Raw genomic sequence first — 23,276 nt, 5'->3', positions numbered from 1 at the left:
GGGCAGTGGTGGCAGGGGCTGTGGTGGCAGGGGCAGTGGTGGCAGGGGCTGTGGTGGCAGGGGCAGGGGGGGCAGGGGCTGTGGTGGCAGGGGCAGGGGGGGCAGGGGCTGTGGTGGCAGGGGCTGTGGTGGCAGGGGCAGGGGGGGCAGGGGCTGTGGTGGCAGGGGCTGTGGTGGCAGGGGCAGTGGTGGCAGGGGCTGTGGTGGCAGGGGCAGGGGGGGCAGGGGTGGCAGGGGCAGTGGTGGCAGGGGCAGAGGTGGCAGGGGCAGTGGTGGCAGGGGCAGTGGTGGCAGGGGCAGTGGTGGGAGGGGCAGTGGTGGCAGGGGCTGTGGTGGCAGGGGCTGTGGTGGCAGGGGCAGTGGTGGCAGGGGCAGTGGTGGCAGGGGCAGTGGTGGCAGGGGCTGTGGTGGCAGGGGTGGTGGTGGCAGGGGCAGTGGTGGCAGGGGCAGTGGTGGCAGGGGCAGTGGTGGCAGGGGCTGTGGTGGCAGGGGCAGGGGTGGCAGGGGCAGTGGTGGCAGGGGCAGTGGTGGCAGGGGCAGTGGTGGCAGGGGCAGTGGTGGCAGGGGCTGTGGTGGCAGGGGTGGTGGTGGCAGGGGCAGTGGTGGCAGGGGCAGTGGTGGCAGGGGCAGTGGTGGCAGGGGCTGTGGTGGCAGGGGTGGTGGTGGCAGGGGCAGTGGTGGCAGGGGCAGAGGTGGCAGGGGCAGTGGTGGCAGGGGCAGTGGTGGCAGGGGCAGTGGTGGCAGGGGCTGTGGTGGCAGGGGTGGTGGTGGCAGGGGCAGTGGTGGCAGGGGCAGAGGTGGCAGGGGCAGTGGTGGCAGTGGCTGTGGTGGCACGGGCTGTGGTGGCAGGGGCTGATATGTGTGAGTGAGAAACTTGGGGTTTAAAGCTACGTTTTTATATCAGATCTATTACTCTGATGCAATAACTTTTAGCATGAAAATCAGACATCCTCTCAAAGGAGGTCGGTTACGTCAGGTGAATATTGAGCAAACTTTGACTTCCCAAGCTAAATGAAGGATGTCTGGGTATTCTTGAGCCAATTAGCAAACAGTTTGACAAGCACAGGTATGGTGCTGACAAACCTAGAAACATAATGGGGGTGAACCAGGATGGGAGTGTCATTGACCATAACTTCCAGAGTTGCATCCTTCTGCTTCCAGGCACCTATATATTGGGTGTGTGTGTGTGGATGATTGGGGCACGGGGGTTGGTGGATGACTGGGGCACAGCGGGTGGATGCGTCGAGGTGTGGGGCACAGGATGGAGGCTGGATCCAGGTTTGGGGTGGTTGGAGTGAAGTTTGGGGGACATGGGGGTAGATGGTTCAAGGCTTGGGGCACCTGGAGGTGGGTGGAGTGAAGTTTGGGGGACATGGGGGTAGATGGTTCAAGGCTTGGGGCACCTGGAGGTGGGTGGAGTGAAGTTTGGGGGACATGGGGGTAGATGGTTCAAGGCTTGGGGCACCTGGAGGTGGATGGAGTGAAGTTTGGGGGACATGGGGGTAGATGGTTCAAGGCTTGGGGCACCTGGAGGTGGGTGGAGTGAAGTTTGGGGGACATGGGGGTAGATGGTTCAAGGCTTGGGGCACCTGGAGGTGGGTGGAGTGAAGTTTGGGGGACATGGGGGTAGATGGTTCAAGGCTTGGGGCACCTGGAGGTGGGTGGAGTGAAGTTTGGGGGACATGGGGGTAGATGGTTCAAGGCTTGGGGCACCTGGAGGTGGGTGGAGTGAAGTTTGGGGGACATGGGGGTAGATGGTTCAAGGCTTGGGGCACCTGGAGGTGGATGGAGTGAAGTTTGGGGGACATGGGGGTAGATGGTTCAAGGCTTGGGGCACCTGGAGGTGGATGGAGTGAAGTTTGGGGGACATGGGGGTAGATGGTTCAAGGCTTGGGGGACCTGGAGGTGGATGGAGTGAAGTTTGGGGGACATGGGGGTAGATGGTTCAAGGCTTGGGGCACCTGGAGGTGGATGGAGTGAAGTTTGGGGGACATGGGGGTAGATGGTTCAAGGCTTGGGGACCTGGAGGTGGGTGGAGTGAAGTTTGGGGGACATGGGGGTAGATGGTTCAAGGCTTGGGGCACCTGGAGGTGGGTGGAGTGAAGTTTGGGGGACATGGGGGTAGATGGTTCAAGGCTTGGGGCACCTGGAGGTGGATGGAGTGAAGTTTGGGGGACATGGGGGTAGATGGTTCAAGGCTTGGGGCACCTGGAGGTGGATGGAGTGAAGTTTGGGGGACATGGGGGTAGATGGTTCAAGGCTTGGGGCGCCTGGAGGTGGGTGGAGTGAAGTTTGGGGGACATGGGGGTAGATGGTTCAAGGCTTGGGGCACCTGGAGGTGGGTGGAGTGAAGTTTGGGGGACATGGGGGTAGATGGTTCAAGGCTTGGGGGACCTGGAGGTGTGTGGAGTGAAGTTTGGGGGACATGGGGGTAGATGGTTCAAGGCTTGGGGCACCTGGAGGTGGGTGAAGTGAAGTTTGGGGGACATGGGGGTAGATGGTTCAAGGCTTGGGGGACCTAAGGTGGATGGAGTGAAGTTTGGGGGACATGGGGGTGAATGGTTCAGGGCTTGGGGCACCTGGAGGTGGATGGAGTGAAGTTTGGGGGACATGGGGGTAGATGGTTCAAGGCTTGGGGCACCTGGAGGTGGATGGAGTGAAGTTTGGGGGACATGGGGGTAGATGGTTCAAGGCTTGGGGCACCTGGAGGTGGGTGGAGTGAAGTTTGGGGGACATGGGGGTAGATGGTTCAAGGCTTGGGGGACCTAAGGTGGATGGAGTGAAGTTTGGGGGACATGGGGGTAGATGGTTCAAGGCTTGGGGCACCTGGAGGTGGGTGGAGTGAAGTTTGGGGGACATGGGGGTAGATGGTTCAAGGCTTGGGGCACCTGGAGGTGGGTGGAGTGAAGTTTGGGGGACATGGGGGTAGATGGTTCAAGGCTTGGGGCACCTGGAGGTGGATGGAGTGAAGTTTGGGGGACATGGGGGTAGATGGTTCAAGGCTTGGGGGACCTAAGGTGGATGGAGTGAAGTTTGGGGGACATGGGGGTGAATGGTTCAGGGCTTGGGGCACCTGGAGGTGGATGGAGTGAAGTTTGGGGGACATGGGGGTAGATGGTTCAAGGCTTGGGGCACCTGGAGGTGGATGGAGTGAAGTTTGGGGGACATGGGGGTAGATGGTTCAAGGCTTGGGGCACCTGGAGGTGGGTGGAGTGAAGTTTGGGGGACATGGGGGTAGATGGTTCAAGGCTTGGGGCACCTGGAGGTGGGTGGAGTGAAGTTTGGGGGACATGGGGGTAGATGGTTCAAGGCTTGGGGGACCTAAGGTGGATGGAGTGAAGTTTGGGGGACATGGGGGTAGATGGTTCAAGGCTTGGGGCACCTGGAGGTGGGTGGAGTGAAGTTTGGGGGACATGGGGGTAGATGGTTCAAGGCTTGGGGCACCTGGAGGTGGGTGGAGTGAAGTTTGGGGGACATGGGGGTAGATGGTTCAAGGCTTGGGGCACCTGGAGGTGGATGGAGTGAAGTTTGGGGGACATGGGGGTAGATGGTTCAAGGCTTGGGGCACCTGGAGGTGGGTGGAGTGAAGTTTGGGGGACATGGGGGTAGATGGTTCAGGTTGGGGGCACACAATGAACAGCTACAAACCTCTGTGTGTTCCTGAAAGCATCAGAGAGGATGAAGAAGAGACAGATGAGTTAGAGTAGTTAGACATGCATCTAGACTGACATTCCTCAACAAACAGAATTTCTAATCGGTAAAGACCTAAAGAGATGTTGTCTGACAAGTCACAAACTATGCAAGCATCAAACAGCATCAAAATCCAAACCTGATACTGTAAATCTTGAAATTAATGCATCTCAAAGCTAATATGACTGCTGACCGACCCCTAGCCAAAAATGCGACTCAATATTATTGCGACTCCCCCCATCGCTTATTAGCACATAGTAGAGCATTTCCATAAAAACAATTAACAGTTTATATGTTTATTCTGTTGACTGGCATTAAAGAAGTTCAAGGGAAAAAAATAATTGAACCAACAGTTAACTGACTGGTGTGCAGAGAATGTGACTACATCTATTAGACGAATGTCGCACTCTGATATCATTAACTCAGTAAGTTCCAGTGCATGGAGGAGACGCAGCTTACCATGAGATAGGAGATGCTGTCCAACAGCGCACTGATGCTCAGGTACAGGATCAACCTCTGCAACAGAAGAAGACATCTTGGTTAATAAGGGAGGTAACTCATGGGTCCAAAACGCCCACTTTGTGAACCAGGGTATTTTTCCTTGCCTTTGAAAACTGGGAGTCCAAAACTCGCTGCAGATGTTTATATTTTTATGAGAACAAATAAAAGAGTCATGCATGAGTTTTTAGTCAAGCCAATATCAAAATAAATATTTTCAAGCAAAAGCATGTTTATTTCAGGGAGTTTCAAAACGAAAACAATTAACGTTCTTTTGGAAATAGACATACCGTAATCGACGTAATAAGCGCCCACAGCGATATTTGCTGATATATTGGCTAGTGAATAAGCCCAATTAGCATCCCTTCCGATTGATCAATGTACACAAGACTTATTTTTTCGGTATAATACGCACATGTGTTATATGCACCCTTATTTATGGGCAATTAAATTTTGGAAAAATATATCTGTCGTACATAAACATTTCAGGCTGTCACCACAAACCACGAAATTTATCTTTCAACTATGTTTTTTTTCCACCAAAATAATATTGTAATAACAGCCCCCAATTTGTAATTTTGAGAGCGCCCTGGGCGCTTATTACGTCGAATACGGTAATGTGTTTTCAGATTTGTTGGTTTAAGCTTAAACCGGAAATATTCTGATCACAGTACCTGTGTAAACACGATGTATTTCTTAAAGAGCCAGATGACGAAGATCATGAAGACACTGCAGAAAACAAGGAAACCATTAACAGTGATTAACACAGCTACAGGAACAAGCAGTATGCAGGATGAAACATGGCAACTTTCAATTTGGGGACTTATTACTTTTAGGTTGGTTTAAGGAATATTGTTTTGTTCTTAACATTGTTGGTGGTCAATACCAAAAACTGGTCTTCAAATGCACATGTCAGTGGTCTGAACAAACGGTTTTCGACCGACACAAGATGATTGTTTGGCAAAATCCATAAATCACAAAAGATGTGGCCTAACACAGTGCATATAGTTACAATAAAGACATACAATGAAGTTTGTGGTATAAAACAAGGTCAGGTTTTCTCTATTTTATGGAATCAGTGAGATAATTGAATACCATCAAGTGAGCTAGATGACTTTGTAAAACCTGTCCCTATTGATCTTGCTGGCTGAGACGTGATAAAGCGGACCATCCTAAATCCTGTGACAACACAAGAGTTTGTGGTCAAAGACTGACCAGTTGTGATAATTGGTGGACCGTCCAGCAGGAAAGCCATTCATGTCAACACTTAGCACTCTGCTTCTATCATGGCATCTGGATTCAGAGTGAAGAAGCTTGTATAAACAAGATATAGGGACTGACCAGTTAATACTCAGGGGAAGGGATAAGGGGAAATTGGACTCTAGTTGAAGGAAATAAAAAAATGTCCCCACCCTCCTTTTCCCTATCCCAAAGAACAACAAAATGATTTGTCCTCAAAATTTACCCAAAATAACATGCTGAGTTAAATATTAACACATATACTGACAGAATATATCGACCTGGGTGTATCCCCGATACTTGCCTCCAGTTTATGACAGGAGCAAACATGGTAAAGGACTTACCATCCAATAAAGGAGAACGAGGCCACCACTTTCCTCACCAGAACCACAGTATCCTGCACAGAAATCAAATATACATTGTGAGTGAGTGAGTGAGTGAGGGAGGGAGGGAGGGAGGGAGGGAGGGAGTAAACAAGGAAAATATCAAAATTTAAGTACAAAACATACCACATAAATTAATGCAAAACAGATCCACACGACTGGCAACAAACATGGTAACATATTCACAATTTATTTTCAGACCAATATCTCTATGTTTCAGGAATTAATTATAGTAATCACAGGTAAGTGAGACATAGTAACCAAAGGTAAGATAGCTGTAGTAATCACAGGTAAGATAACTGTAGTAATCATAGGTAAGATAGCTGTAGTAATCACAGGCAAGAGAACTGTAGTAATCATAGGTAAGATAGCTGTAGTAATCACAGGTAAGAGAACTGTAGTAATCATAGGTAAGATAGCTGTAGTAATCACAGATAAGAGAACTGTAGTAATCATAGGTAAGATAGCTGTAGTAATCACAGGTAAGAGAACTGTAGTAATCATAGGTAAGATAGCTGTAGTAATCACAGGTAAGAGAACTGTAGTAATCATAGGTAAGATAGCTGTAGTAATCACAGGTAAGATAGTTGTAGTAATCACAGGTAAGAGAACTGTAGTAATCACAGGTAAGATAGCTGTAGTAATCACACCTAAGATAACTGTAGTAATCACAGGTAAGATAGCTGTAGTAATCACAGGTAAGAGAACTGTAGTAATCACAGGTAAGATAGCTGTAGTAATCACAGGTAAGATAACTGTAGGAATCAAAGGTAAGAGAACTGTAGTAATCACAGGTAAGATAACTGTAGGAATCACAGGTAAGATAACTGTAGTAACCAATGGTAAGATAACTGTAGTAATCACAGGTAAGATAACTAGTAATCACAGGTAAGATAACTAGTAATCACAGGTAAGATAACTAGTAATCACAGGTAAGATAGCTGTAGTAATCACAGGTAAGATAACTGTAGGAATCAAAGGTAAGATAGATGTAGTAATCACAGGTAAGATAACTGTAGGAATCACAGGTAAGATAACTGTAGGAATCAAAGGTAAGATAGAGGTAGTAATCACATGTAAGATAACTGTAGGAATCAAAGGTCAGATAGCTGTAGTAATCACAGGTTAGATAACTGTAGGAATCACAGGTAAGATAACTGTAGTAATCACAGGTAAGATAATTAGTAATCACAGGTAAGATAGCTGTAGTAATCACAGGTAAGATAACTGTAGTAATCACAGGTAAGATAGCTGTAGTAACCAAAGGTAAGATAGCTGTAGTAATCACAGGTAAGATAACTGTAGTAATCATGGGTAAGATAACTGTAGTAATCACAGGTAAGATAACTGTAGTAATCACAGGTAAGATAATTGTAGTTATCACAGGTAAGATAACTGTAGTAATCACAGGTAACATAGCTGTAGTAATCACAGGTAACATAACTGTAGTAATTTCCAGTAACTGTATTTATTGTAATGGTATGTTAACAGCAGTAATTACTTGTATGCTTACTCTCGTCTTTAATTACCATGTTTACCAATACCAATGTCCTTGCTTCTGACAAAGCTGACTGCCACACTGCAGAGTTTAATCAATAGCACTTGACTGAACAATTTGTATAAATCCCTTGGGACATGTAAGTTTTTTATGCACCTAATTTTACTTGTAGTAACGACGGGGCCACCACCAGTGATGGTAGCAACAGCTGACACAGCAATAATCACTAACTGAAGTGTTGCCAGACTCCACACAAGTTTCAACTTTTACACCCAATAACCATGTTTGAAATAAGTAGGGTCCCCCGGGGTCTTCTCCTAGAGTCTCTAAGGACCCGATACATTCTTAACTGTTAACACTGGGGTTATGTCAAGGCCCCCTTGATTTTCATGCTTAACTCTGAACAATGAAAAAAATATTTAATTTTTTTTCAAAAAGTAACATTCAAATATCTTTTCCCCATGTTGGGTCCAATCTAATGGGCATTATTAAGCAGTCAGAAGAACGAGGAGTTTACAAACCAGTAATTCTGTTAAAAATTCTGTTTCACGTTTCTTCTAATTTGCATTTCCTCAAGTGGGTCAAATAAGCTCACAGCGTGATATACTGATCAGTAAACAAGATCTGTACTAAACATGCTAGAGGTATGCACTGGAAATTACACGCAGATTGTTACACTGTTTGACTATCAATTTTTTCAGATTTGTACGCAAGCAACTCAAAGTTATTGGAGAACAGTGATTTATTGTGCATTTTATACAACAATGCAGCTTATCTGCAGATCGGTACATAATGGTCAGGACGACATCAATTACCACCAAACTAGCTGTCTACTCAGTGAAGTGTGGCCAGTTATTTCCTTGCTAACAAGTGCACAACTGCCTGGGCTGTGAGATACGCAAACAAATCAATGCTAATTATTCCCCGATTGATTGCATGTCGTGCATGGATGCACATGTTGGAAATCGATTTTAATCATACGCTTTATCACTGTTTGTTTTTTGAGTGCTTGTGATCCATAGCACATTAAGAACATGTTTCTGGGTTGTTTCTGCACTTGAGTTCAACATGCTTGGCTGTGTTTCAGTTGTATACTGAACAACAAACAGATAGGATTATCAGGGCTTGATTAAAGGAACTTGCACCAGTCACATGTTGACATGAAAACCAAGTTGCACCAGACTAAACCAGGCTGCACCAGACTAAACCAGGTTGCACCAGATTAAACCAGGTTGCACCAGACTAAACTAGGCTGCACCCTGGTCCCATAAACTTAACAAAGTTGAAACGTAGATGCATAAACTTGTTTAGATACATACAATCTCAGATCTCTGACGACTCATGATTTTCCATAAATTGTCAAATGTATTGCTGTAAAACGTAATTGGAGTGAGTGAGTATGGTTTGTCGCCACTTTTAACAATATTAAAAGATGCACTTTGTGAAGTAAGACCCGTTTTATTACAAATTAGATCTTGATTATCAATTACATCGTCTTGGCTGAGCACCACCATTTTGTTTGCAGCAAATGCATGTGATATGAGAGGTGGAATCTGATTGTTCAATAGGAGGGACATAGAAAGGTTGGTTGTTGGTTGGTTGTTTAATGCTGCACTCAGCTATATTCCAGCTACATGACAGCGGTCTGTAAATAATCGAGTCAGCGAGCCTTAACCATGTTAACATCCAATCCCGTTAGTCGCCTCTTACGACAAGCATAGTCAACTTTTACGGCAAGCATGGCTTGCTGAAGACCTATTCTATCCCAGATCTTCACGGGTCTTACATAGAAGGGACATAACTCTTATAGCCACAGGTGGTGGTACGATCAAGCCCAGAAATTTCAGCCTGGTTCAGCAAGTGTGGAAACTGGACCTTTACAGTCAGTTAACTCCCTTGCCTCAGGAAGATGAAACTGTTCAGTGATACACAAATCACCTATACAAAGCCATAAGATTAGTTATCACTATATGAGCTGAATTGGGAAATTTCTAATTCTAATTTGGGAGTATTTATTGCCAATTTCTGCAGATTAGGTGGCAAATAGCAGCCTCTGAGCAAGTCTAGATAATCCCTGCAATGGCAGTCTAAGACAGGGGATCTCTCTCCAATACTGCCCAACCAAACTTCAACAGCTTAATGTTTGAGATGCCTTTACTTGTTTGTCATTGTACGATGTAAACTCAGCTGCAGTGAATAATGAACAAACGGATTACCGCATATGACGTAATAAGCGCCCCGCTCTAATAAGCGCCCAGGGCGATATTTGCTAATATATTGGCTGGTGAACAATCCCAATTAGCACCCCTACCGACTGATCAATGTACATAAGACTTATTTATTTGTGAATAATACGCACTCGTGTGTTATATTGCTACCAGACTGCCCCAAAACGTAATTGGAAAATTTTCACATAATCTTGACCATGTTGACATACCCCAAGTTTGATGACATCAAGCCCAAGAAAGCATGACACGTTACACAACACAAGGATCAGTGATGTATTTTGGTAAATTAAGTTTTGAGGTATTGAGTGTGTTCAAAGATCATTGTTGTGTGGAAATATAAAGGTAAGCCATGTTAGTCATACACAAATTTGAATCTTTTTTTACATGCACGAAGGGCATGTAGGCATAAATATTATGTCGAACTATTCAATAATATGTTGCGATGGTGCGAGTTTTACATTGCTAAACTTAGCCATGATGAAGAATAAATACACTACAAAAACATATGCCCAAAAATATTCATGATCCCTAACTTATTTTGTTCAGTATATCATGGCATGTTTGATTAGTGTGGGAGGAAGGCACAAGGCGACCAACCAAGGGTGAATATCAGATGCAAAGCAGCTCCTGGTACGACTACGGGACACGACTCTGCCCAGACAATCGTGAGTGAGTGAGTCAAGTGAGTCAGTGAATATGGTCTTACACCACTTTTAGCAATATTCCGTCAATATCACAGCAGGAAACACCAGAAATGGGCTTCACACATTGTACCGATGTAGGGAATCAAGTGAGTGAGTGAGTGGGTATGGTTTTACGCCGCTTTTAGCAATATTCCAGCAATATCATGGCGGGAGACACCAGAAATGGGCTTCACACATTGTACACATGTCAGGCATCAAACCCGGTCTTTGGTGTGACGAGGGAACGCTTAAACCACTAGGCTACCCGACCAGTAATGCTTTCACAATCAATAATCTTGCCAAGTTTACATTCTTTGCTCTTAAAATGAGGAGCAAGCAGTTGTCCATTATATAAACTATTAATTCTACCACCATATGTATATGGTCTCAGATACCCTTGTACTGATTAGTATTGATATTACTACATGCACTTGTGGCGCAACATGTTTGAATGCTTGAATATATATTGTAAAATGGGCCTGTGGCCTGATTTACTGAAATAAACCACCACTACTCACTAGGCTACCCGACCGCCCCTGTAGGGAATCGAACCTGGGTCTTCTGTGTGACGACCGAATGCTTTAACTACTACCTGGTAGGCTACCCCACCGCCCCTAGAGAATTGTGATGCTCACGGCACAGGATAACCACACATCTTCTTCAACTGATGTTGACCACATAATTAAGGCAAATATAATAGATAAAATTACATGAATTCCGAATCTGCAATTTTTTATTAATAATGTACATTAAGCATGTTAAGAGTGTATCATTGTTTATTTTTCATGTTTGTCCATTTCTTTGCTCAAAAGTACATTTATCGCTGGCTTCTCACAATAAACAAATATCACAAGGTATGCTTGTTCAAAATACAGTATTCCAAAATGGGCCCATCATCCCGAGGCAAGCGTGTCCACTAGCCTATATCAAAGTCTAGTTTCTACCCTTGCCAAAATCACGGCCACTTTTCTTGGCTCGACCCTGGCGCCACCTCGCATAGATCACGAGTTGTGCCCCTTGTAAATGAAAACGTGATGTCCAATCAGATCACTGTAAGGCAGGCAGCGGTAAATTACTTTCATACTAAGGCGTACCAATCATGGGTTTTGATTTTGTGAAACAATCTCTGATTGGACTATCAATATGTGTGATAGTCCAATTATATTTAGCACAGGAAAGTGGGCTTCATGTGGCAAAGGTGGAAACAAGACTTTGATAAAAAAGGCATGTGGATGCTCTTTTCTCGGGAAGATGAAGTGGGCCATTCAGGGCCCAAGAACTGCCTCTGTGGCCTAATGGACAGAGTGTCTGTCTGGAAAATACAAAGTAAGTAGTTCTTCTCCAGCCCCGTCATCCCATCATATGTTAAATGATGGTAATTGTTGTTTCCCTGCCTGGTGTTCGGCATTAACACTAAGGGGCCAAAACAAGGACTGGTCGGCTCCGAGTCAGAATGATGTGTCTGAGTGGGATATTCATGTTAAACTGCGGCATGGTATCTCAGTGGGCTAAAACAAGGACTGGTCGGCTCCGAGTCAGTATGCAGTGTCTGAGTGGGGCATCCATGTTAAATTACAGCATTGTATCTCAGAGGGCCAGCACTGTAAACCAGGTATTAGTCCGGGCTTATTTTAACCGCGCTGTTACAATCTCTCCATGTCCAGGGATTTAACCAGGATTCTTACTAAGTACCCTTGGCAGGCAATTTGGGAAAAAAATTGGTTATTTGCTCAAATTGGTCAAAGGAGTTGACTGACTATAAAAGTCCAGTTTCAACCCTTGCAGAACTAGGCTGGAATCATGGTGTTATATTTTGGCTGGACTAACGAGTCTATGTGCAGTCCAATCAAAATTGCTAAACCAAATCGACATCTCGAGCGTAAAATGCAGTACAGATTTCAGCCGATTGCAGGACTTGCAAAACATGCATACCATAAACTTAGCATCAACATATAGTCTCCAAATCTTTTCAGCTTTTTAATGAAGGTGCTCACGTGATTTGATGCACTTTGTGAAGTAAGACCCGTTTTATTACAAATTAGATCTTGATTATCAATTACATCGTCTTGGCTGAGCACCGCCATTTTGTTTGCAGCAAATGCATGTGATATGAGAGGTGGAATCTGATTGTTCAATAGGAGGGACATAGAAAGGTTGGTTGTTGGTTGGTTGTTTAATGCTGCACTCAGCTATATTCCAGCTACATGACAGCGGTCTGTAAATAATCGAGTCAGCGACCCTTAACCATGTTAACATCCAATCCTGTTAGTCGCCTCTTACGACAAGCATAGTCGCCTTTTACGGCAAGCATGGGTTGCTGAAGACCTATTCTATCCCAGATCTTCACGGGTCTCACATAGAAGGGACATAACTCTTATAGCCACATGTGGTGGTACGATCAAGCCCAGAAATTCCAGCCTGGTTCAGCAAGGGTGGAAACTGGACCTTTACAGTCAGTTAACTCCCTTGCCTCAGGAAGATGAAACTGTTCAGTGATACACAAATCACCAATACAAAGCCATAAGATTAGTTATCACTATATGAACTGAATTGGGAAATTTCTAATTCCAATTTGGGAGTATTTATTGCCAATTTCTGCAGATTAGGTGGCAAATAGCAGCCTCTGAGCAAGTCTAGATAATCCCTGCAATGGCAGTCTAAGACAGGGGATCTCTCTCCAATACTGCCCAACCAAACTTCAACAGCTTAATGTTTGAGATGCCTTTACTTGTTTGTCATTGTACGATGTAAACTCAGCTGCAGTGAATAATGAACAAACAGATTACCGCATTCGACGTAATAAGCGCCCCGCTATAATAAGCACCCATGGCGATATTTGCTGATATATTGGCTAGTGAACAATCCCAATTAGCATGATTAGCACCCCTACCCATTGATCAATGTACACAAGACTTAATTATTTGTGAATAATACGCACTCGTGTGTTATATTGCAATTATGGGCAATTAAATTCTGGAAAATATATCTGTTGTGTGTGATAAGCACATACTTTTCTTTTGTATCATTTCTGGCTGTCAGTAAAAACTACGAAATTTACAATCTTTCAACTCATTTTTTTCTCACCAAAATTATATTCTAATAAGAGCCCCCTATTTCTAATTTTGAGAGCACCCCAGGTGCTTATTACGCTGAATACGGTATGTCTCGCTTGTGACGTGTGTCATTGTTGTGAGCTTAGGAGACAGGTGACACACTTGAGGGAACACATGAACAGAAGATAATTTAAAGTTAACTGAAACACCATTAAAAGCCTAAGAAGGCATGACACATTACAAGTGACAATTGGTGATGGAGTATGATAATAAACTCTAGAGGTATTGAGTGTGCTCAAAGATCTATTAAGTAAGGGTTAGTCAGGCACAAGTAGGAGACACAAATAACAGGTTGCACTTTTAGATAATAGATTGCACGTGAGTATGTTATATATAGCTACATTGTGTCCTGCATAACAGTTTCTTAGTCTGTATGTGAGTGAGTGAGTGAGTGAGTTTGATTTTACGCCGCTTTTAGCAATATTCCAGCAATATCACGGCGGGGGACACCAGAAATGGGCTTCACACATTGTACCCATGTCGGGAATCGAACCCGGGTCTTCAGCGTGACGAGCAAACGCTTTAACCACCAGGCTACCTTAGTCTGTATGTACTTTGGGGACAATAAAACTATATCCGGTGTTTGGTAGTCAGGCGATCAGCGACCATAATCTTATAATAAATTTACTACCATGATTGTGGACCTATTATGATTGATACTAACTCACTGTATACTACCCAGGGAGCCGAGAATGAAAATCGAGAGAAAACTGATCCACTGATCAGAGTAATAATGTTTTTAGTGCTGAAAGCATTCACTTATTATTAGTAGTATAAGTATTATTATTATTATTTATATTTACAGATTAAAATATAAAATGCAGCAAAGAGGGTTTGGGTGATCCTGGCACAGTCAGGCTGGTTAGGCTCATCATCAGCTCAGGGCCCTTGCCCCCTCTACACGCAGCCCAGACAGCGAATGGGACTTCTCTCAGGAAGGGCTGCCTAGTCAAACCCACCCAGAACTTTTCGGAAAAAATTGAAGACTCCCTAACACTACAGCCTTCTGCATTACCCAGATTGTCAGAAGGGCTGTATTCCTGGCAGCAAACCGGGTACCCTCCCGATGTCAGTCAACAGATCGGGAGGTACCAAATCTAAGGCACCGAGAACAATGGGGAGTTGAACAACTTGGTACATGGGTTGGTTGGTTGGTTGGTTTGATGTTTTACGCCGCACTCAGCAATATTCCAGCTATATGACGGCGGTCTGTTAATAATCGAGTCTGGACAAGACAATCGAGTGATTAATATCATGAGCATCGATCCACGCAATTTGGATCGATGACATGTATCAACCAAGTCAACGAGCCTGACCACCCGATCCCGTTAGTCGCCTTTTACGACAAGCATAGTCGCCTTTTATGGCAAGCATGGGTTGCTGAAGACCTATTCTACCCCGGATCTTCACGGGTCTGGTACTTGGGATGCAAACGTGACATTTCGAAAGCAAGGTCTGCATATTTGCCATGTTTTTCCTCAATCTTGTCAATCACATTTCTGTCAAAAGGGACAGAAAATTCAATGATATAAATTATTTCAATGGATTTATCAAAAAGGACAAGATCAGATTTGTTGGCTTATTATTATTATTATTATTAATCCAAAGAATCATTAACACCACCAGAGGGGTATGGATCCCCTCCCCACCCACCCACCCACCCCAGTGTTGATAAAGACTCAACACAAGGCAAAGACCCCACAAATTGCAAGAATAATTGAGGTTACCAGGTAAAATATTCAGATGTTCGAGACAAACGACGGGGGGATTGACACATGTATACAAATTCAAAGAGATGTGCTTATTCCCATGCCAACGGCCAGTGGAACGGACAAGCCTCAGATGGAATACTGTTTTCATTGACTAACCAATATTATTACTATCCCCACCGTGAACTGCCAGAAGTCTGGAACACGTGGAACCGTTACGTCCCGTATGTCTGAGCTATGAATAATGAAACATGGTAAATGTTGAGATCTGAATGGATAAACAGGAATCTTAAGATAGAACACTGCATATCTTCAGTTTTTCGCCCATGTTTTAACAGGAAATTGTCTTTGGGGACTCTCTCAAAACCTGTAGATGAATACAATTTCAATTACGGTATTTATAATTCCATCCCCAATCCAACACACTGGGACTTTACAAAACAACTCTTTCAGAGCTGCTTGATGCATCAGAAAGTACCATGTTTTGATGTAGGAGGGCCATGATATGGAAGTTACAATACGATGCATATCTCAATCCACTGGTCATGATATTTGACACACCAGAACAACAATACAGAGGCCATGAACTTAAATAATATTGCATTTCAGATATATACTTGCAGGGTTAGAAACTGTTTTCGGCCACCATGGCCACTAGCCCTTATAATGATAACATATAGCAAATCACTTAAAAATGGCTAATTTCTACTGGTCCTTATGATACCTTTACCATTGGGCAAGGACTAGTGCCAATTTCTAACGCTGACTTGCAAACAAGAAAACAGCCATATCACTATCCCCCGCCATGGGGCACAAGAGAATTCTGTTTGTTCATGAATATAGTAGTGAATATAAACTATAGAATAAGTCTTATAAAGCCTTAAGAAGAGATAGGCACTTATGTCATCAGAAAAAATTATTAAATGCGAAGTTAAAAAACATAATAGCGATAGGAACTAACACTAGTCCTTGTAATGATAACATATCAAAACCCAGAAAAAAGGGCAAATTTCTACTAAAGTACAGTCAGAAATGCTAGAAAAATGCTTTTTGTCTGTTAAAAAAGAATATCATTTTTCACAGACTATTGTTATTGAAATATCGAGTAACTACCGATCAAGCTACCTGTGGTTTAAAGTATTTCAGTCACAAGGAGTCCCATCGACAAGTTTACAGGAGACAAATTTGAACGAAAACAGGAAGTTCACATTTATTCTAAGTCCAAAGATGGCAGTCTGAAACGGACTATAGAAATATGCGCACGTGACTCCGTTATAATGATAATAATGTATTCTTCATAAAACATCTAATCCACGTACACAATTCATTTGGAGAAAATTCTAGATGTGCATCTTCTAAAATGACAAAATGACGCTGTGTTTGTTTTGTCAACACTACTCCCATGATGCATGTTACATTACACTTGCATAGCCATAACCATGGTACACGATATGGAGTCTGTACTGGGAAATGTATACAAGTTCTTTACACTTTAGAGAGATAGAGGGAAACATGTATTAATTAGACAGGGTGAATTACCGAACTGCCCAAGCTAAGGAGTTTTCAAGCCTATCATGGTCTATGGTATGATAAACAAAACACAACAGGTATAGGCATGATAGGGGTGGTCTCAAAAACAAAACTGGGACGTAAAAGGATATTAGACAGCTTTGATACAGGGGGATCAGGCGTATAGTGTACAAGCTTTATGAGCAGAAGGTAACCCTGACTTGAAGTAAAATTTGGTAGGAATTTAAGATTGCACTAACTATTGCTCTCCAAGAGATGGGATTTTGATACACTGGCGTGGCGATGACCAAGCGGTTTTCAGGGGACGATATTCAATCCTGTCAATGAGGTCACATTATCTCCGGACCATTCATAACTATCACAGTCAGGGCGTCTAGATAATTTACTTTGATAAATCATTCCACTGACTATATGTAGCTATCGGCAGATGGACAAAAAGCACCCATGGTACTATGAGGTGAAGGTAATCGTGGCATTGTTTTGCACGCCTGAACCCATGATATGGGGCTTATTGGATGTGTGCTAGTTTTCAAGGCGAAAAAGAAAACTGGTGATTTTCATAAGGAAATTATAGGAGGTGATGTGTCCATAGACTGGTTGGAACATCAGCTATTGCCACTTTTAAACAACGTCAGTGTCATGGTCATGGATAACGCCAGTTAATATAACGTCCGGGAATCAGATATTGTCGCACCAACCACGGAGGCGACCATACAGGAATATATGACATTGTCGACTTCAGTCAGACATTGTGAGCTCAACCCTGTTGTGCCTATCTTGCAAAGGGTTCGTGGCAAGACATAACACAACATTCAAAAGCACAGATTTATATATGTCATCAGCGGAGATAAAGGCTACCTCAAGAAACCATCTGTAGAACAACAAATACTTCTTGATTCCAAAACCACAACCTTCCAATACTCATCCCGTTTCATAGCTTTTAACTATTCAATCATGTTTCCAAGCAAATATAATGCAATATATATCCTAAATTGCTACCCCATCAACGCACATGTCAATTAAGTACAATAACAGCAATATTTTGAGACAACCCCCAACTCGGTGACATTTGCACCTGGGAGAATGCACGGGACGGTGTGAGGTCATCACCTCGGGACAGGTGTTAGGTGATTACCTCAGGTTATAGGCCATTTTATACATGCATGACAACACACGAATATTTTATAAGTTGATCATCATTTTACCTGTAAAAGTACATTTAAGGGTAATCACAATGCAAGTTAGGACAGGCTAGATTAGCAAATGATTAGGTCAGTTTGCGTTATTTTCACATATGCTCTATTTATAGCCCTATGACTCATATTTATCAAATGAAATCAGAAAAGCATTTTTCTAGCATTTCCGACAGTACTTTAGCCCTCAGGGTACCTTGAACATTGGGCAGTTTGGCAAGGACTACAGGACAAGTGCCAATTTCTAACGTTGCATAACAGACCCCTTCTCTGTGATAAATAACTCAATCTTGGTAAGTATCTCTCGATAGGTAACTTCAGTAGTTTCTGAGAAAACTTGTCCCCCCATTGCACACCCTATGCACTAAATAAAATAACATGGGTCAAGGGGCAAAATTTTGTAAAAAGAATTACAGAACCAATTTTCGAACTCAATATTGACAAGTATCTCTAAGATAAGCTAGCAAACTTTCATTCAAGTAATTTCAGCAGTTTCTGAGAAAACCTGTCCCCATTTCAAGCAGTATGCACAAAGTTGAAACGGTAATAACTCTGTCAAAAAAAAGAATTTACGAAACCTATTTTTGAAAGGATCCAAGATAATGACCAGTAACATCAGCAGTGGAGGACGTAACGTGTACGCGAGACAGCTCTCCCGTCTCGCGTACAAGTGACCACCTGAGAGGGCCTGCGTGACGGCCTGTCAGTGGACCATGGATTTCTGCATGTTGCACAAAAATGTCTCTACAAGCGTTATTTGTGAAAATAATAAAACAAAATTAAGTACAGTTATTGATCATTCTACTAGTTATGGAATGACATGAAAAAAATGTCATAAGAAAAATAATTAACGGTCAAATTGGGAGAAAAATGTGCAAAAATCGAGCAAAATGTTCTGTTTTTGACAGCGATTTTCTCCTATGTACATATTTTTCAGAAACTAACACGTAGTATTTTCTAAAAGCTTATTCATCGTAGAGTTACAAAATATATAAATTATTTCACGCAAACCAACGCACACCCATTTTCCATCGCATTGAAACATGTTTACTTTCTTCGAAACTGTGCGAACCGTCACGCGTACACGTTACGTCTGCGACTGATCAGTGTGTAAAATTTCAATTCTTTGACTAAAAAAGTTTTTTAGTATGTTGAGAAGATTTGTCCCCTTTGAGAACTGGATGGACGGACGGACAAACTCGACTCCTATATCCCCCACCGCACTTCGTGGTGGCGAATAATAATGGCAACAGGCTTGTTAATGTTAATGTCACGGTTAGTAGATTTCTTGTAGGAGTGTTAAAATGGTTGAGGATACCATGGCTACATCGCTGTCAGACATGAATTTGTCTCCAGGTGAAATGGTGTTGGCGCCTAAAGTTTGTAACAAGGAATGAACATTTTGAGGCCACATGTCTTTCAGTGAAATAAACAATCATTTTAGGCCTGAATAATGCTATAGGGGTTGTTGTCATCATCACAGGTACTACAGAAACACATACCCCAGGTAGCTTAATGCATGGACCATATATGGTCTCTGCTTAATGTATACACAAACGCACCCTCGGTTGGCAAAGTGTACAACATCAGAGTCAAGATGAGACTATTTTCACAATACACAAACTCAGTTTCAGTTTGACTTTCAAGTAAATTCTGTTGCATGTTAATTAAACTATGTTTCTGTAGTATCTGTCTCGACAACCCTAACAGCATGAATCAGGAGATAAACACTCTGTGTTTTCAATGTAGAGCTAGGTAACCCATGGTTACCTGTAGATTTAACCGCACTAAATTTAACATTTGAAACCTCATGCTGAGCGTTCAGTTCCAAATTCAATTTAGCGCGGTTAAATCTACAGGTCACCTAGCTCTACATTGAAAACACAGTATGTTTATCTCCATTCTATCATGACTAAATAAAACGTGAACTCTTTGGTGCTTGCAAATATTTTGAGTGAAGCGGCATGGGATGAGTCCAGTGTTTTGAGTGGGTTATCGATCTGAATTACGATTCACCGACAACAGCCTTAAAACTAAATACGGCGCTGTATATTCCCAGGCAGTTTGTTAACACTGTAATACTTCACTTGAACATGTGACAGGCATTGACAGCATATAATCACAGCAACTTGGAAAGCTAACATGAGGTGGCCACCCCTAAAGAAAACTAAGCAAGCTTTGCAAAGCTTTCGTTCTACACCGACTGTCACCATTATGACATCTAGCGCTCATTGTGAAGCAAAAGATATGACAACACAGTCATATGTAGAAAAGCGTCAAATTCCAAACTCTCTTAGTCTGTCTGTTGTCCCCAAAACTTGAAATACACTCTCTTTGTTGATTTCTATTGTTTTTTTTCTGCACAAAATGTATTGCCTCACATCCTTTGAATTATGTAGTAACGGTAACTTTGCAATTTGTAACCTGTAATTGTAGGTATAATTATTTCAATATGCCTACCGACAATGATTGAAAAAAGTTCTTTTCTATGAATAGATCTAATAGCTTCCGCGGTGATTGTGTCAAACCAGCTGTTTTAAACAGAGGGGGTTTATTGTGATTTAATAGCCTCTGATTGACCAATCAGAATCGAGTAATTTCCCAATTCATGGTAGAATGAACTTTAACGCTAACATGAACAGTTCAGACCCATGAGGAACGTAGAAAATACCTATTTATTAATTTGAACAAAATTCTTTATATAGGCCTAATATATGAATAAATAAGCAGGTTGATAAGAAATTCCTCATCAATTTCTGTATTTGTAAATATGTACGCATTCTGTGTACCATCCGTAAATAGAACCTACGCATAAGTCCGTATCATTGCGAAATGTGGGTAGTTATTACGTTGTCAGGTTTTAACTTGATCATCGCCGACTGTATACATGTTCAACATGTTAACGAGAATAAGACAAGATCTATAAAAGGAAGAAATATCTCAATACACTCGTGATACTTACACAATGATCTGGGTTATCAGGGAACATCGGGCAACGATTTAAACTTAGGCTGGACGCATTCATCTCTGAAGCCAGTAACTCCCTAGACGCCATGTTTAGATCTCCCGGAATATTTTGACACTTCCGGGTATACACTCAAAGGGAGGCAACTCTGAAATGAAATCAATATTCATTATGCCTGCGTCAGATTTCTTTTGCGGGGATCGAGTCCCATAGGACTCCATTCAAAATGGACAGACCTCCGCTATTAGTACTAACGTATTCAAATGCGTATATATTCTTTTCGAAGGCAAAGCAACTTGAACTAATGCGACGTTGAGCCAGCATGCTTCTCCTCACTGCTCTGTCGAAGCACGTCTCCCAATAACTCAAAGTACGGGCTAATATAATCAGTCATGAGACTCCGAGTGTAGTTCTACTATCACTCAGCCCATGGCCAATGAAACATGCCTACGCATTTGAATCGAGTGGTACACATTCAAGGTAGTGCTATATCTTCAGAGGCTAGTGCCGTCGTGGTAATTAGGTCCAAAAGGGAAATATATGTGACTTCCTTAGTCATTAGTGTATTAACAAAGAAACACTTCGTTTTGATATTAGACTCGTGTCTAGACACTCCACTCTCAACCAACTCGCCCGACTTACGAGATGTCCAACTTGCAATCGATCAATTTATCTCTCCCTGAATTACGTGATCTGTGATATTCTTGTCCACCATCGCTATGATAAATTGCTTTCAGGATATCGCCGAAAGCCTGCGAATTAATCCAGTAATTATCCCACTAAGTCCATTAATTGGCACCGCGACTGAGGAAATCGCAATTCATTTCCAAAATGTCAAAATTAATCACGGACAGAGGCAGATGATTATTTCCTTCAGTCGAATCATTTTTCGCGATTGGCTTGTTCTGGGGGAGGAACATGCCTTTCAAATCCACAGCATTCCGATTTTGATAGCACTGGAATCGATAAGACGGCCACGTGAATAAGGGGACAACCAAATTCAATATTATTTACGGGACGACAACATTGCTATGAATTTTCAAAGCTGTTTAACTCCTTACATCAGCTGTGATATTTGGAAAATAAACACTACCGGCGATGTCGATGAGCTGCCACTGCATCGCCAGTTCGCACACAATGCCTATATACACTACGTATATACTCTTCTCAACACGACATCAACAGGATCTGACGAGGGAGTAAAACGGGAGCCGATCGAGCATTAGGTGATGGCCTGCCATCCTTTGATCTACGTAATATGACCGTAATTGCTCTCTGCTGAATTATTCAAAATAATTGTCCCTACCAGTTCCCGGGAAATAAACGCTTTATGTCACCCTAGAGTGGCCATGCTCATCTACTTGTACATGGCCGTTAGGCTGCTGTGGGCGACGGGTCTCGCCTCTTCCAGGTCGCTGCGATCCAGACTTAGCAAACACACAGATTTCTGCGGGCGGGTGATATATGTTTGCATGATAAATATGATTGGAATTATGGATAGAGCATATAGACAATTTTACACAATTTGTCCACAGACGGACATGATATTAACTGTCGGGGTAGTTAATGTAGTGACTGATCTCTGATACTCGGGCTGTAATAACAAGGAGGCAAGACAATATTGTTATATGTAAGGCCACAATGTTCTGCTTTTTGTTTTTCGGAATCTCACCATTTCTTACAAAGGATGTTTGTGGACATTTTCTTACCACAGGGAAGTCCTTAAAATTATATTTAGATACGCGTGCACGGACCTTGCCAAAACATACTTAAAAAAATAATGCATGGTTCCAAAATAGACTTTCTCCTGCGAAGAAAGATAAATCTGTCTCTTTAAAATCAGTAATATATTCCGCAAGTCTACGGGGTAATAACATTTGTCCCGGAATATGCAAATGTGCTAGTCTATACAAGTGTAAATTGTCTCTTTTAAAATCGAAAACCTAAAAAGTTGTTGACGAGCTATCTTATCGCCTTCCTTTTCCGCTCTTAAGTCCCTCTTATCCAGTATCCTACCATTCGCTTATCCAATTCCTACCCATCACCTTACTTCACACCCTCTTATCCCTTTCCCTGTATATAATAGCCCTTTAAATCTTATCCAGTTTAAACCTTTTCCCCGTTTCTACCCAACTCTTATCCCGCCCTTAGACCGCTCGTACCTCTAATCCCATACACCCCACCCCCCCCCCCCCACACACACACACACCACACACACCCCTGTTATTCCCCTGTTGTTCTCTTACCCCTCTCTTATCTCCATCTTATGGCCTTCCGTATCCCACTCTCGCCGCTCCCTTACCCAGCTCCTCCCTTACGATAGTCTACCAACATCCCGCTCGTACCCGACTCTCATCGCTCCCTTATCCCGCTCCTCCCTTACGATAGTCTACCAACATCCCGCTCGTACCCGACTCTCATCGCTCCCTTATCCCGCTCCTCCCTTACGATAGTCTACCAACATCCCGCTCGTACCCGACTCTCATCGCTCCCTTATCCCGCTCCTCCCTTACGATAGTCTACCAACATCCCGCTCGTACCCGACTC

At 43.1% G+C, this 23,276-nt stretch overlaps 1 protein-coding gene across 4 annotated transcripts in view; it reads right to left on the bottom strand.

Moving 5' to 3' along the window:
• The window catches only part of LOC124111075 (cyclic AMP receptor-like protein A), a 51,359-nt gene extending 30,489 nt beyond the window's left edge, over positions 1-20,870 (bottom strand). For 3 of the 4 annotated variants that reach the window (XR_007219707.1, XM_048391361.1, XM_048391359.1), the window contains exons 1-5: positions 20,727-20,870; positions 5,772-5,824; positions 4,863-4,917; positions 4,150-4,206; positions 3,649-3,660 (exon numbers count right to left, since the gene is read on the bottom strand). Coding sequence is in view for 3 of the 4 variants with exons in the window: in XM_048391361.1 (XP_048247318.1) it covers positions 3,649-3,660; positions 4,150-4,206; positions 4,863-4,917; positions 5,772-5,824; positions 20,727-20,819 (270 nt within the window). In the remaining variant the exon portion in view is untranslated. The remainder of the gene's footprint in view (positions 1-3,648; positions 3,661-4,149; positions 4,207-4,862; positions 4,918-5,771; positions 5,825-20,726) is intronic. The other variant, XM_048391360.1, reaches the window with a different exon arrangement.
• Positions 20,871-23,276: the final 2,406 nt, after the last annotated feature.

This window comes from Haliotis rufescens, unplaced genomic scaffold (genome assembly GCF_023055435.1).
Source record: "Haliotis rufescens isolate VD_foot unplaced genomic scaffold, xgHalRufe1.0.p SCAF_9, whole genome shotgun sequence".
Classification (NCBI taxonomy): Eukaryota; Metazoa; Mollusca; class Gastropoda; order Lepetellida; family Haliotidae; genus Haliotis; species Haliotis rufescens.
Note: the sequence above shows the minus strand (reverse complement) of the source record. Positions and strands in the feature narration are given on the sequence as shown.